Source organism: Leptosomus discolor, chromosome 14, assembly GCF_034619465.1.
Source record: "Leptosomus discolor isolate bLepDis1 chromosome 14, bLepDis1.hap2, whole genome shotgun sequence".
NCBI lineage: Eukaryota > Metazoa > Chordata > Aves > Leptosomiformes > Leptosomidae > Leptosomus > Leptosomus discolor.
In genome coordinates, this window is record NC_141404.1 from 1,306,456 (window position 1) to 1,318,390 (window position 11,935).

An 11,935-nucleotide genomic window follows, 5' to 3' on the forward strand; every position below is an offset into this window, starting at 1 on the left:
TCGCCGGGATGAGGATCTCGCCCACGGTCTGCCTCGCTCCTGGGAGCGCCTTCACCCAGGGACCTCGGAACCTGGCAGAAGGGGACGTATGTGAAAATCCACAGATCCTTGGGTTTAGGAAAGTATTTGGGCTACAGATTGGTCTGTTCTACGTACCGCAGTCTGCAAGATTTCCTATTGCAACACGGTAATGCAGTTTTCACGTCTGCAACGCCAGAATAACCTGGGAAGTGGTTTCCCAAAGCAGAAAGGTACGTTATGGACCAGTCACACACCTCTGGAGGGGTCTTCAGGCACAGCGTGCTACTGGCATCCTCAGAAGGGCTCCTGCTCCAAGACCCACAGGACAGGGCCACAAGTGTTTAACATCTACCAGTTGGTGGAGGGGCTCCCCATTTGGAGGCCAGTTGCTGAGTGTGAGCAAGTCTGAGAGCACCTCCATGGGTCCCATTTACTGACCTCGCACTGGATTTAATACTGATTAAACACATTTAAGGATAAAGCTTGAAGCAAGCGCACAATTACAGGTTTGGACAATAATTGCTGGAAGAGAGACTTGAAAAGGCTCAAATGACCTGACACCGAATGCTAGAGGCAGAAGCGAGCCAAGCACTAGAAATGATACAGGAAGAGAGCAAAACCCTGCCCCACCAGCAGACGATCCTCACCGGCCTTTTCCAGCACACTTCAAATTTCAGGGGCATTGTGTCTGCACAAACACACCTGCACCGTGAGGAAAGCCAGAGAATTAACAGCCGGGTACACCTGGGAAGGCCCAGATAGGAGACAGAAGCTCCACAAAACTCTGAGTTACATGATTTAACTGCCCGTGTATGAAACCTCGGGTACCAGGGGAAGCCGTGACCTTGAGTAACACCACTAGGACACGTTCTAGTCTCCACATCAGCTTGTCAACACCAACCCAGGCCCTTCAGTGGGGGTTTGGACATCAGCCAGGGGATGCTTTTGGTATTTTAAGGTTATACTCCTAAGGCAAGCGTTCAGGATGAGTAGCAGCGCCATGTAGATTGGGCTAGACTTACACCGCTCGTACGAGCGCCTGCAGAGATGCTCCTGAGAGCACCCAAGACAAAGCCCTCCTGCCTGCAGCCGCCCCAGCTGAGACTCAGACCCACCACGGCACCTTGAGTTTTGACTCTGCCACACCATAACCCGGGGGGCGGGGGCTGCTTTCTGCTTCAGACACAAACGAAGGCTGCCAGGACGAGCTGTTCTTGAGATGCAAGAGCTAGACAGCAGTTTTATTTTCATGCAAAATACCTCAACTTGGGATTCAGCCACACGCTAAAACAAAACTCTGCCCCAAATAGTCACAAGAGCAGAATTTCACTGCCAGGCACCAGCCCGGTTTACATCCCGAGCCCAGACCTCACCCTCCCGCAGGTGTGACCCCACCACCGCGGCCAGGATCAGCTCGGCTACCTGCCAGCATGTGCGACCTGCAGCTCACTAGCCACAGGAGCACCCAGCGACCAGATAAAGCCCAGTTAATTCATGCTAATTACCTGAGGGGACACCATAAATCCCTGTAGAGCCCCTCCAGAATCCCAGTGCTATCACAACAAAGGACTCTGGCTGTAGGAACCAAGAAGCTGCTGCAAGGGATTTTGTTATAAAGCCTCATTTTTCCCCAGCAACACAACTAAGCCATTCAAGTTCCCCCAGACGGCACAGCTACAGCACCGGGCTGCCACCCAGCCAGCGCGCAGCCCGTTTGCCATTAAAACACATGTTTCCACGTTCAAGACGTTAAAAACAATAAACTTCCCTCTGCCCTTTTCCGGGAGGGGATTTATCTGAAGTCTCGGGCGCTTTTCTCTGGTAACGAAACCCAACCGGCGTCGAAGCACCGACCAGTTGCTCGGCTGATTTAATGACTAAGCTGCTTCCCCGGCCTGGGCACGGCGGTTCCGCGGGGACGCTGCCCGCCAGCCCCGGCAGCGATGCTCCGCGGGCGGCTCCGCGGCCAGGGCCGGGCCCGGGGGGCGGCCAAACGGTGCCTGCCCCCCCTTCCCCCCCCCCCCCTCCTCCCCGAGCCCCCCCGGCAGCGCGACACTCACCTTGACACTGGAAGCCCTGCTTGCCGAAGCCCCTGCGGAGAGAGAGGCGCCGTGAGACACCGGCCTCGCGGCGCCACGACCCCGCCGCCGGGAAGGGGAGGGGGCCCGGGTGCATCGGGCGAGGGGGCCGCTGAGGGCAGCCGGGCCGGGATGCCCGGAGGAGGCTGGGGGGGGGGGGGAGGAAGTCCCGGCGGGCCGGGTGACGAGCGGTCCCACCGGGTCGGGGGTCGCAGAGCTGCTCGGGGGGAGGGGGGGGGGGGGGGGGGGGGCCGGGTTGGGTGGGGGGTGCCGGGGTGAGGGTCTCACCAGATGAAGTCGGTGCAGTGGCTGCAGAAGGTGGGCTGCTTGAAGAACCGCGCCGTGAACTTGTGGTTCTTCACTTCGTGCACGTTCTTCTGCCGCAGGGCGCCCTTACGGGCGAAGCGCACCGGGCCCTCCTCGCCCTCCGGGCCCGGCGTTGCCGCCGGCGGCTCGGCCATGCTCTGCGCGGGCTGCCGGCCGCCGGCTCGGCTCGGCCCGCTCCGCTCCGGTCTGGCTCGGTCCGGTCCGGTCCGGCTCGGTCCGGTCCGGTCGCTGCAGCTGGGGCCGAGGCCGGGCTGCGCTCAGCACCTCTGGCTGCAGCTGGCGGGAGGCACCGACACACACCCGGCGCCGCCCCGCCCCCCTCATCTACATAACGCTTCCGCCCCGCCCCTCATCTGCATCCCCCCCAGCCCCCGCCCCTCTGCACCACAAGCCCCGCCCTCCCATCGCGGCGCTCGCGCACGGCCCCGCCCCTCTGCTTTGCATGCCGATTTGCATAGCGCCGCGCGGCGGTGGGGGCACCCCCTCCCCTTCCCCTCGCCCCGCCGGGCGGCCGCCGAGGGGCGCAGTGGGTGGTGCCGGGAGAGGCTCCGCCCACGCATCTCATTTGCATACAGCACCTGCATCCCGGCGCCGCGGGCTCGGCCCCGGGGGGCATCGTCCGTCCCCGTCCCCTCCCGCCGCCTCTGCTGCCCGGCCGGGGGGGCAGGATGAGTAACACCGACGGTGGCAATAGCGGTGAAACCCCCGGGGGATCCTGCCTTCGAGTGGCGGGGGGCGTCTGCGCCGCACGGGAGATGCCACCGCAGGACCCCCAGCGAGAGCGACAGGTTTCCCCAAAACTCCCCGAGGAGCCCGAGGCTTCCCAGGGTCAAGGCCAGAACGAGTTCACTCTGCCCCGATTCCATGCACCGGTGGCAGGAGTCATGAGCTTGGAGGGGATCCAGGCTGGGGGTCGGGCAGACGCAGAGGAGGGGCACAGCCTGTGCCTGGCCGGGGTGACCGCTGCTCGAGTGTGGCCACAAGTAGCCCAGGCAGGGCCACCCTCCCGGCGGCAGGACAGGGTGTCACACACAGGCACAAGGGATGCAAAGCCGACCAGCTCAGAGATCCTCTCAGAAGGTTTATTTTTAAACTTGCAGTTCAAATAACGACCTTCTTTTACCCAACTCGGTGAAAATACCTCTGCTCACGAGCACGAAGGAGTTTTCAAACCACGTTTGCCATTCACCTTTCCTGCTGCCTGCTGGCATTCACGGCCACCGACAATCAGACCTGTCAGCCTCCTCCTCTGACGTCCAGGTCCCCTGTGCCAGCCCAGGGCTGCATCGTGCCCGGTCTGGGAGCTGAGGAAATGAAAATTCAAATCAAAGCAGGAGACGACTTCAATCGAAACGTAATCATGAAAATATTTCTGTGAACATCAAGTCTTTCTGAATTCTCATTTGCAGGATTTAATTCTGGCTCTGCAGCCACGTGATCGTTTTCCTTCTGTGGCCTGAGACCATCCCAGCACCGCTGCGATCCAGCCCTCCATCCCACGAGCTCTTTCTCTGCAGAATGCCCCTCCAGCTCCATGGAATTAAGCACCCAGGAGGCTTACCAGAAATAGGCCCAGAGCTGTTATTAAGCAGCTGCTTTAGAAGGTTCATTACAATAATAAAACGTAGCTGACCTGTCCTGCTGATGTCGTCTTTCCATAAACAGACAGGCTTGTTACTAACACCCAGCGCTGTATGATTTTAATGCTAAGACGGAGGAATAAATTGCAGGCATTCCTCCTCGTGCTGGGCTTGTGTCGTGAGGAAGCGAAGGGGAACCTTCCCGAGGCCTCCCGCGCCGTGCCAGAGAAAGCTGAGGCCGAAGGTGGTGCTTTTTCTCCCCGTCATCGTGCCAGCCTGTGCTGCAGGGTGGCTTCTGCCTCAGGAGCGAGGCCCTATTCACTGACGGTTTGCACATAGAAATCTTCGCAACAGAAATAACTCCTTCTGCATGCAAAGGAATGAGGGTAATAATGAAAATAATAACAGGTCATTTTGATTCCTTTCCTGTGTACTTGCGCGAAGGAAAGCGGTGTATTACCCTAAGTGCACGCTGCACTTCACATGCAGCCGTGCTAGGCTGAATTCTTCTCATTTTAATTGTAAACTCTGGGCTTTGCCTGTTTCTTCTTTGTTGTTCTTTTACTGTATGTACCCATTTTCCAAACACAGCCTGCGTAGCTGCTGCATGTGAAACTCAGCGGCAGCAGAAACCACTGAGAACACGTCTTTGATTTCCCCCATAAGTATCGGTAATCACGTTAGTATTCAGGCACAAGGTTTTTTCACTCTGCTGGGCCAAGAAGTACAAAAGCCAGGTACAGTTCCTGCTCCCAGGAGGTTGTTTGCTTTTTTCCTTATTTTACTGTTTTCGTGGTTTAGCACACCCAGAGCCATATCGTATTAAAAGCAGGATTTTCAAGACAATGCTAATTTTCATGGGAGCTGGGTATCCAGATCCCCTCAGCACTTCAAAATATCAGGCTGAACATCCCAGCAGCTCCTTCCTCTGAGGAAACTGTCAGATTTGTTAATGCAAGTAAAGTCCCCGCCGGTGCGACGAGAGGGCTGACACACAAACAACTCTGAACCGGCGCTCCCAGGGGAGCACAGTGCGCGGAGCGGAGGGGAAATCAGCCCAACTCATTCCTGTTTCCACAAAAGTGCAGGTTCTGTATCACATTTTCCCCTCCATCAGCTCCTGCCATCACACAGAGGAAGGCACCGAAACTCAGCTAGTGATGAGGGCAAACGGGGGCTCCTTCCCTTGCCCGCAGCTGCAGAGTCCCTCCGCGGAGCGCAGCGCGGTGAAGCCCAGGCTCGCCTTCACCCGCGGGCTCTGCGGCCTCCCTCGGCTGCCGGGGGGTGGGAGAGCAGCCCCGCAGCTGCGGGAGACACAGAGACAACGGGTGCAGGAGCAGGCTCCCATAGAGACATGATTCACATCCTGAGGAAGGGACCTCATCCTCCCACCAGGCAACCGAGGAGCTGCTTTGGGGAAGGGAAAGCGCCGAGCGCGCCGGGAAACGCGTGAGCAGAGAGCCTGGCGTGAGGCTGCGGGGTCGGGGTTGCAGGAGACGAGCAGCACAAGCCCTTTCCAACAAAAACCCCAAACCACAACGAACGCATCGCAGGGGTTCAGGTCGGAAACCCGCTGCAATCGCCCAACCCGGTGCGGTTCACCAAGGCACACTGCCACGTGCCTGCCGTGCCGGCCGGCTCCAGCCCTGCAACCTCACTCAGCACTGGGGTTGGGAGAGCCAGCCCCGAAGTCCAGCAAAGAGGCAGAATCCCAAAAGAAAGGTAAATTCTCCCTGATTCCTCTGCTCCACACCTGCAGGAGTCCCTCATGCTGCTGGTGTGGACGGGACATGCGCCGGAGCTGCCGTCCCGCAGCAGGGGCTGGCGTGGGAGCACAGGCAGGAGCTCCTGGCAAGCGCGTTGCAGCCTCCAGCCTCGCGTTGATGTAGGGATGCTGCTCCCTTGGTGCCCGCGTTGGCTTTCCCTAAAGAATTCAAAGGAGCCGGAGAACAGATTTTTCTCTTTTTCTTTCAGCATTTGTTTCTTAGGGACCTAAATCCGCCACAGGAAACGGGTGGAGGAAGAGTCAAACTCTAATTAAATATAAAGGTGTCTCAGTGGCGCTCAGCGGCCTCCGCCTCCTTTTGCAGATGCCATCTCGCCCCCTCAGCGCGCCAGGAGGGCTGACACAGGGACAGGGGACGCTGGAGCAGGGACCTGCTGTGCCCAACCTGCGGCAATCGCTCCGTCGGCAGCGAGTCTTAGCGCTGGCTCTTCCGCCGTGCGTCTCCCCGCGCCTCCTCATGTGGAGCTTTCCGAGGACGCGCCTGAGCACGCTGGCAGCTCAGAGGGGCAGCAGGCTGGGTGCAGGCTGGTGGGGTCCTGGGAGGGGTGTCCCGGTGCTTGGGGGTGCACGCTGAGGCAGCAGCACCGCTCCTTTGGGTCCAGGAGGTCTAAGTAAAGTTTTCAAAGCTTTCACCCCAAATGTTCTTGCCAAGCAAGGGCAGATCCCCCCCACGCACACACCCCAGATTCCTTCCTTCTTTGGAGGAAAGCCCTGGTCCCACCAAACCTGCTGCTCGTGGCACTTGACTCCTCAGGCCCCACGGGTGGTACCGGGGGGGCAGCACAGCCACAGTAACACCCCACGGGGCGAAGGGCCCGAGGGGCAGAGCCTCAGCTGCAGCCGCAGGCTGGGGCATCCCCGGCCGTGGATCCCTGACCCGCTGGGGAGCAGGCTTCTGCCCCAGGCCCTGTGGGGACACCGGGGACGGAGGGGGTGACGGACAGTCGTGTCCCCCCCCCGCAGCAGGGCGACGTCAGCTGCGCTGGTTTTTCCCTTTCTGCTTTCACAGTTTTTGCATGTTTCACGTCCTCCGTGCAGAGAGGATGGAGCGAGGAAGAGAGAAGCTGCGTTCATGTGAGGAGAGACCTAGTTACCCACCCACCGGAGGCAAGAGCATCCTTCGCAGCCAGCCGCTGTGTGAAACAGAAAAAACCAGCCCGAACGTTGGTGCCGGAGCGTTACATAAAGCCTCCCGAGCGGCCGGCGGCGGGGAGAGCGATGGGGAGAGCCACGAGGCACGGCCGGGCAGCGATGCTCGGCTGGAACCGCCGCTGCTCCGGGCTCAGGCACAACGAGCCATCATTTGCCTTTGCCTCCTCCTTTAGCAGCCTTGCTGCGGTCCGGCCGTGCGGATGCCCAGCCGCTGGCTGCTCGGGGTGGGCGGGAGGGGAATCGGACCGGGCTGGTGCTGAGGGCATTGGGACAGCTGCCCACGGTGACAGGGTTGCCGGGGGACGCTGTGTGTGTCTGCAGCCCTGCAGAGCACCTCTGCTCACCCAGGGGAGGTTTCCAACGCAGGGAGCAGAGACCCCGGGGTATGTTGGGCAGAGAGGAGGAAATCTGGGCGAAGAAAGCAAAGAAATGTTATCCCTAACGGTCCCCAGAGCGCCGGTTATTCAGCTGGCAAAGAGCTGGCACGTGCTGACCCTCCACCCAGCCATCCTGGCGCAGGAAGGCACGAGCAAGGGAAGGGTCTGCAATAAAAAATGGTGGTTAAACGGGGCTCCATCCACACCAAGTCCACCCGCCCAGGGCAGAGCAGGCGGGACGGCATCTCCCCGTCACGCCGGAGAACACAACTTCCTGCAGAAGCAGAGCTCACGTCCTGTTTCCAGGCTCCCAGCTGGTCCTTGGCCCAGGACTCAGGGGCACCCAAGAGCAAGATGGGGTGCAAAGATGGCCTGGGGGTGCAGCTCCCACGGGGACCTGCCAGGCTGTGAGGGGCAGCGGGGCAGAGCCAGAGAAGCAAGCTGGTCCCTGGCTCAGCGCGCAGGGCCTGATGTTCAGGGCTTGTGTAAATGCGTTGCTATTTTTCAGGCCCACCAACGTTTCTCCCATCCCTCCTCAAGGCAAAGCACGCTGCAGATGAATAAATGAAATGAGAAGCCTGCGTCGTTCGCTGTCCCACAGTGATAACACCCTCCGCCTGCTCCAGCGAGGGGTACGGGCAGCCAACCTGCCAAAAAGCTGCAGAACCCGAGTGCTCTGAACCTGCAGGCACAGAAAGCGCAGTCACACATCGGGTGCTTGCATGGTTCGGCACATCACAAACATGGTTAGGCTATTTAAATATTTCATATTCCTGTCTGCTGGCTTTCAGGGAGAACAAATTAATTCTGTTTCATGTAGCCAGAAATGGCCCACATCAAACCGCCTTCCTGCACAGTTGGTTAAACAAAGTTAGTGGTAAAATCCTTGGGGTTTTGCTGCTTGTTTCCAAAACCATTTGATCAATAAGCGGCTTTCGTGTCCTGTGACTCTGAGATAGGAAATGATCGTTACCTCTTGCTCTTGATCCAAACCGATGGGGCTTTCCCGTCGCCTTCCAAGCTGGGTAGCACACACGTGAGCTCAGTGTGGTGGCAGCAGCATCCCGAGTTAAGGACATCATCAAATTTTGCTGCTGGGCTATAAAAGCAGGACCCAAACTGAACTGCAACGAGACCAAGCTGTAAGGGATGGGCTCGACCTGGTGCACGGCCACTTTCCCACCCAGCCCCACCAAGGCAGTCCCTGCCCCACACATGGCCCCCGGCACACTCCCAGCCAGGCAGCCCTTCACCCCTCTCACTTTGCTGGGATCAGCCGTGTCTGGGGACCAAGCCCAGCTCTGGAGGCAGAGCAGCAGTGCCGCACACCCACCAGGGCCGGTGGTACCACCAGCCCCTGCAATCCTCTCCCAGCTCGGGGCTGGGGCTGCGGCATCTCCCTCCTCCAGCACGCAAAAGGATTCTGCTTGTGCCATGGCAAACCCCAGCTGCCGCCCCCCAGGAACCGGATTTCTCTGCAGCGCTCGTAAGGGATGGCTGGTTTTCTTCACAGGGTTCATCACATCGCTCAGAAAACCCGCCTGATCATCAAGTTATTCCCCCAGCCCTGCGAGGAGCTCCATTTAAATAACAATGAGGCTCCGTTGCAGGGCTGCTCCCGGTGCACAATGACTTCTTCATTAAGCTTTGCCTCCGAGGGCTTTCCTCGCAGCTGAGCCATTAACCTCTTCCCTTACAGCCGCTTTCTGCTGCTCCACACCCAGCGGGTCCTGCCCTGAGCCAGCAAACCCTCAGCCCACATTGCCCCAAGGGGCCCTGCCACAGGTCAGGGATGCGCTAGGGGATGCTCCGGTGCCTGTTTCTTCCGGAATGGTGTCACCCGGCTGCCTTAAACCCTGCGGGATGGAAATCCTCGGGCAGATTTTCCTATCATGGCTTTGGCATTTGTCCACCCGCAGCTTACGCCGGCACCGCTGCTGGCATGCCCTTGGCACGTAAATCCCTTCACACAGAGGCTTCGCAGAAAATCGGGCAGCTCTTTCCCTGCTTGCTTGCTCCAAGTGAGCAGGGGTCTCCTTGGGCCGAAATGCCGTGTGCTTGCACTCCGCTCCCCTTCCTCCAGCAGCTTTGCTCCTGGGCTGCCACCGCTCCAGCCGGTCCAGTCATTTCCCAGCGACACCAAGCCTGGGGTGAAGCTCAGATCTCCCGTTAGCACCGGGTGGGGTTTGCCTTTTCTCACCGCATTTATCTCGCCTCGCTTTTCCACTGGAGATTATTCCAGCTTGAAGGCGAGCGTGCAGGCGAGAGCTGCAGGCCAGGCGTGCCGGGGTCCTGGCTCGCTGTTCCCCCAACATCCCTTTGGCCGCCGTCCCGGACCCTGCAGCCGGTGGGAGCGTGCCGGGGTGCTGCAGTGGAGCTGGCGGAGGAGAGGTGCAGGGGAAGCTTGCGGGGGCTTTGCAGCCAGAGATGTGGGTCTCCCTCCGCGTTCTCCAGTCCACAGCGCCCTCCTTTCTGGTGTCTCTGCCGTCACGGTGGCCTCACCCTCACAAGCCCGTGCCCGCCCGCGCACACACGGGTACCCACACCCACTGCCGCTCAGTGCCGGTGCCAGCAGAGGCTGTGGGTGCCGCTGCTCAGACACGCCAGCCCCTTCCCCGGGCGCTGAGCTGCCAGCGTGGAGGAGCCTGGCCGAGCTCACCCCAGGTGACATGTCCCCCCACCGCTGGCGGCTGCCGGGCTGTGGATCCTTCCACGCAGGTTTGTGTCACCGGAGCGTCGCTGCCGGGCTGCGAGAGCCGTGGCCCAGGCGGCTCGCCTTCCCTCCGAGGAGCGGTGACCCCGGGAGCCCGCCTGCAGCTTCACCACCGACACTGCTGCCGTCCTCCGCTGCGGCATCGCGCCTCTGCGGTCCGGCGGTTCCTCTCCGGCTGGGTCCCTCCAGGCGAGCGAGCTCCTGCTGGCGATGGCTTGGGGACTCCAGTGCCAGAGCTGCAGACAAGCTGGTCTGCTCTGCACAGGGTGGGACCGCCCGGTACCACTCAGACCGCTAATGTTTAAAGTCAGACAAAGCTGGGAAGGAAAAGCAACCAAAAAAAAAAAAAAGAAATATTGAAAACAGAGAAAAACCTACCTGTTGGTGAATTTCCAGAAACATTTGAAAAAGTTTCATCAAAAAACATTGAAAAGAAAAATCCCCCAGAAAGACTTGCTGCTCTACTAATTTAGAAATCAAAAGAATTTTTGAATGGAAAACATTTGCATGAGGTTTTCACTCCTCTCTAGCTAAATGACTAGACTAAATGACTTGGGTTTTGGAACCCAGCGCCTCAGCTGCTGTTGGGTTTCGTTTACCCCAAGGGCATCCCCCGGGCAGCTGGTTGGAGGGATGTGGGTGCCAGGCTGCCCTGGTGTGTCCCCTGGGTCCCACCCCAGCAGCCCACCCCACCAACCCCAGCGCAGGGAAAGGGAGGGAGCTCAGCACTGGCCGAGTGGGATTTTTCTGCTGTAAATCACGGCAGGTTGGTTTACTCCACGAGCTGCGAGGTTTATTTATCCCTCCCTGACGCTTGCTCATGTGTGTTTGTTAGCCAGATTGCACTGGTTGCCATCTGGAGGAAGCTGTAAATTGTTTTCTGGCTTTTCCCAACCGACCACGGCTCCTCCAGCTCCTTCCTGCCCCTCTCAGAGCCAGGAGCTCCGCAGCACCCGAGAGCCGACGGACGTTGGCTCCGCAGTGCGTGACCCAGCTCCTGTCCCTGGACTTCTGGAAGGGCCACAGAGACCCAGGAGCAACAGGGCCAGGGGCACAAAGCGCCGTGGAAGTCATCCGCGGGGGTTTTAACTCATTTCTGTGTGCGGATGCCAGGCCATGGCCAACCCACGCGCTGCACCCAGCCCGCGAGCGGCTGAGGTGTGCTCAGGTGAGAATAATCCTCGTCACTGGCGGTGGCCACATTCGCGGTGACACAGGAGGAGGGTCTGTGCTCCGCCAGCAGACTCTGAGCCAGCCGCTTTCCCCAGCTCTCCCTCTATATCCCTCTTCCCAGCCTCGCTATGAAATCCAGTTGCTTCTGCCCCCCGCCCCCGGGACAGCGCTGAGGCCTGGGGACAACGACGAGATGTCGCTGGGCTTTGCCAGGCATCGTCCTGCTCCAGGGCTGCCCGCTCCTGGAACGAGCGGGCGGAAGGTGAAATCCTCAGCGGTCCCAGCTCAGGCTGGACCGTGTCCGTCGGGTCCCGTGAGCTCCGTTATTAAACGAACATTTGGCACCCGAAGGGCCATCCTGCCATTTTCCCCCAGCCCTCCTCCGTTCGAGGTGGAATCTCCTCCCCTGAAACGACTCGCTGGGCTGCCAGCAGGTGCCTGGACATAATTAAATCCCGCTGCTTTGTCAAATGTCCTTGGAAGCCTTCGGCCTGACCTGTTTCTGGGGTGTCCCAGCCACGACAGCGCCTGTGGGGCGCCCTGCCCGCTCTCCAGACCCCCCTTTGCCGGGGCAGCATCGCCGTCGTGGGGTTGGTGCTCAGCCAGGGCGAGCTGCTGGCACGGGCTGGCGTCAGCGCTGGGGGACACCGGCCGGGGGGGACCCCGCTGGCCCTGGCCCTGCCGCCGTCTGCAGAGGCGGTGCTCACAGGGGGACCCCGCACCCGGGG

General features: G+C 59.9%; 1 protein-coding gene across 2 annotated transcripts in view; it reads right to left on the minus strand.

The window, feature by feature from the left end:
• Nucleotides 1-2,575, minus strand: part of PRKCB (protein kinase C beta) — a 127,164-nt gene extending 124,589 nt beyond the window's left edge. The window contains exons 1-2 of one of the 2 annotated variants that reach the window (XM_086473208.1): nucleotides 2,388-2,560; nucleotides 2,082-2,113 (exon numbers count right to left, since the gene is read on the minus strand). In XM_086473208.1, coding sequence (XP_086329334.1) covers nucleotides 2,082-2,113; nucleotides 2,388-2,560 — 205 coding nt within the window. Of the gene's footprint in view, nucleotides 1-2,081; nucleotides 2,114-2,387 lie in introns of both variants that reach the window. The other variant, XM_086473209.1, reaches the window with a different exon arrangement.
• Between the last annotated feature and the right edge of the window lie 9,360 nt (nucleotides 2,576-11,935).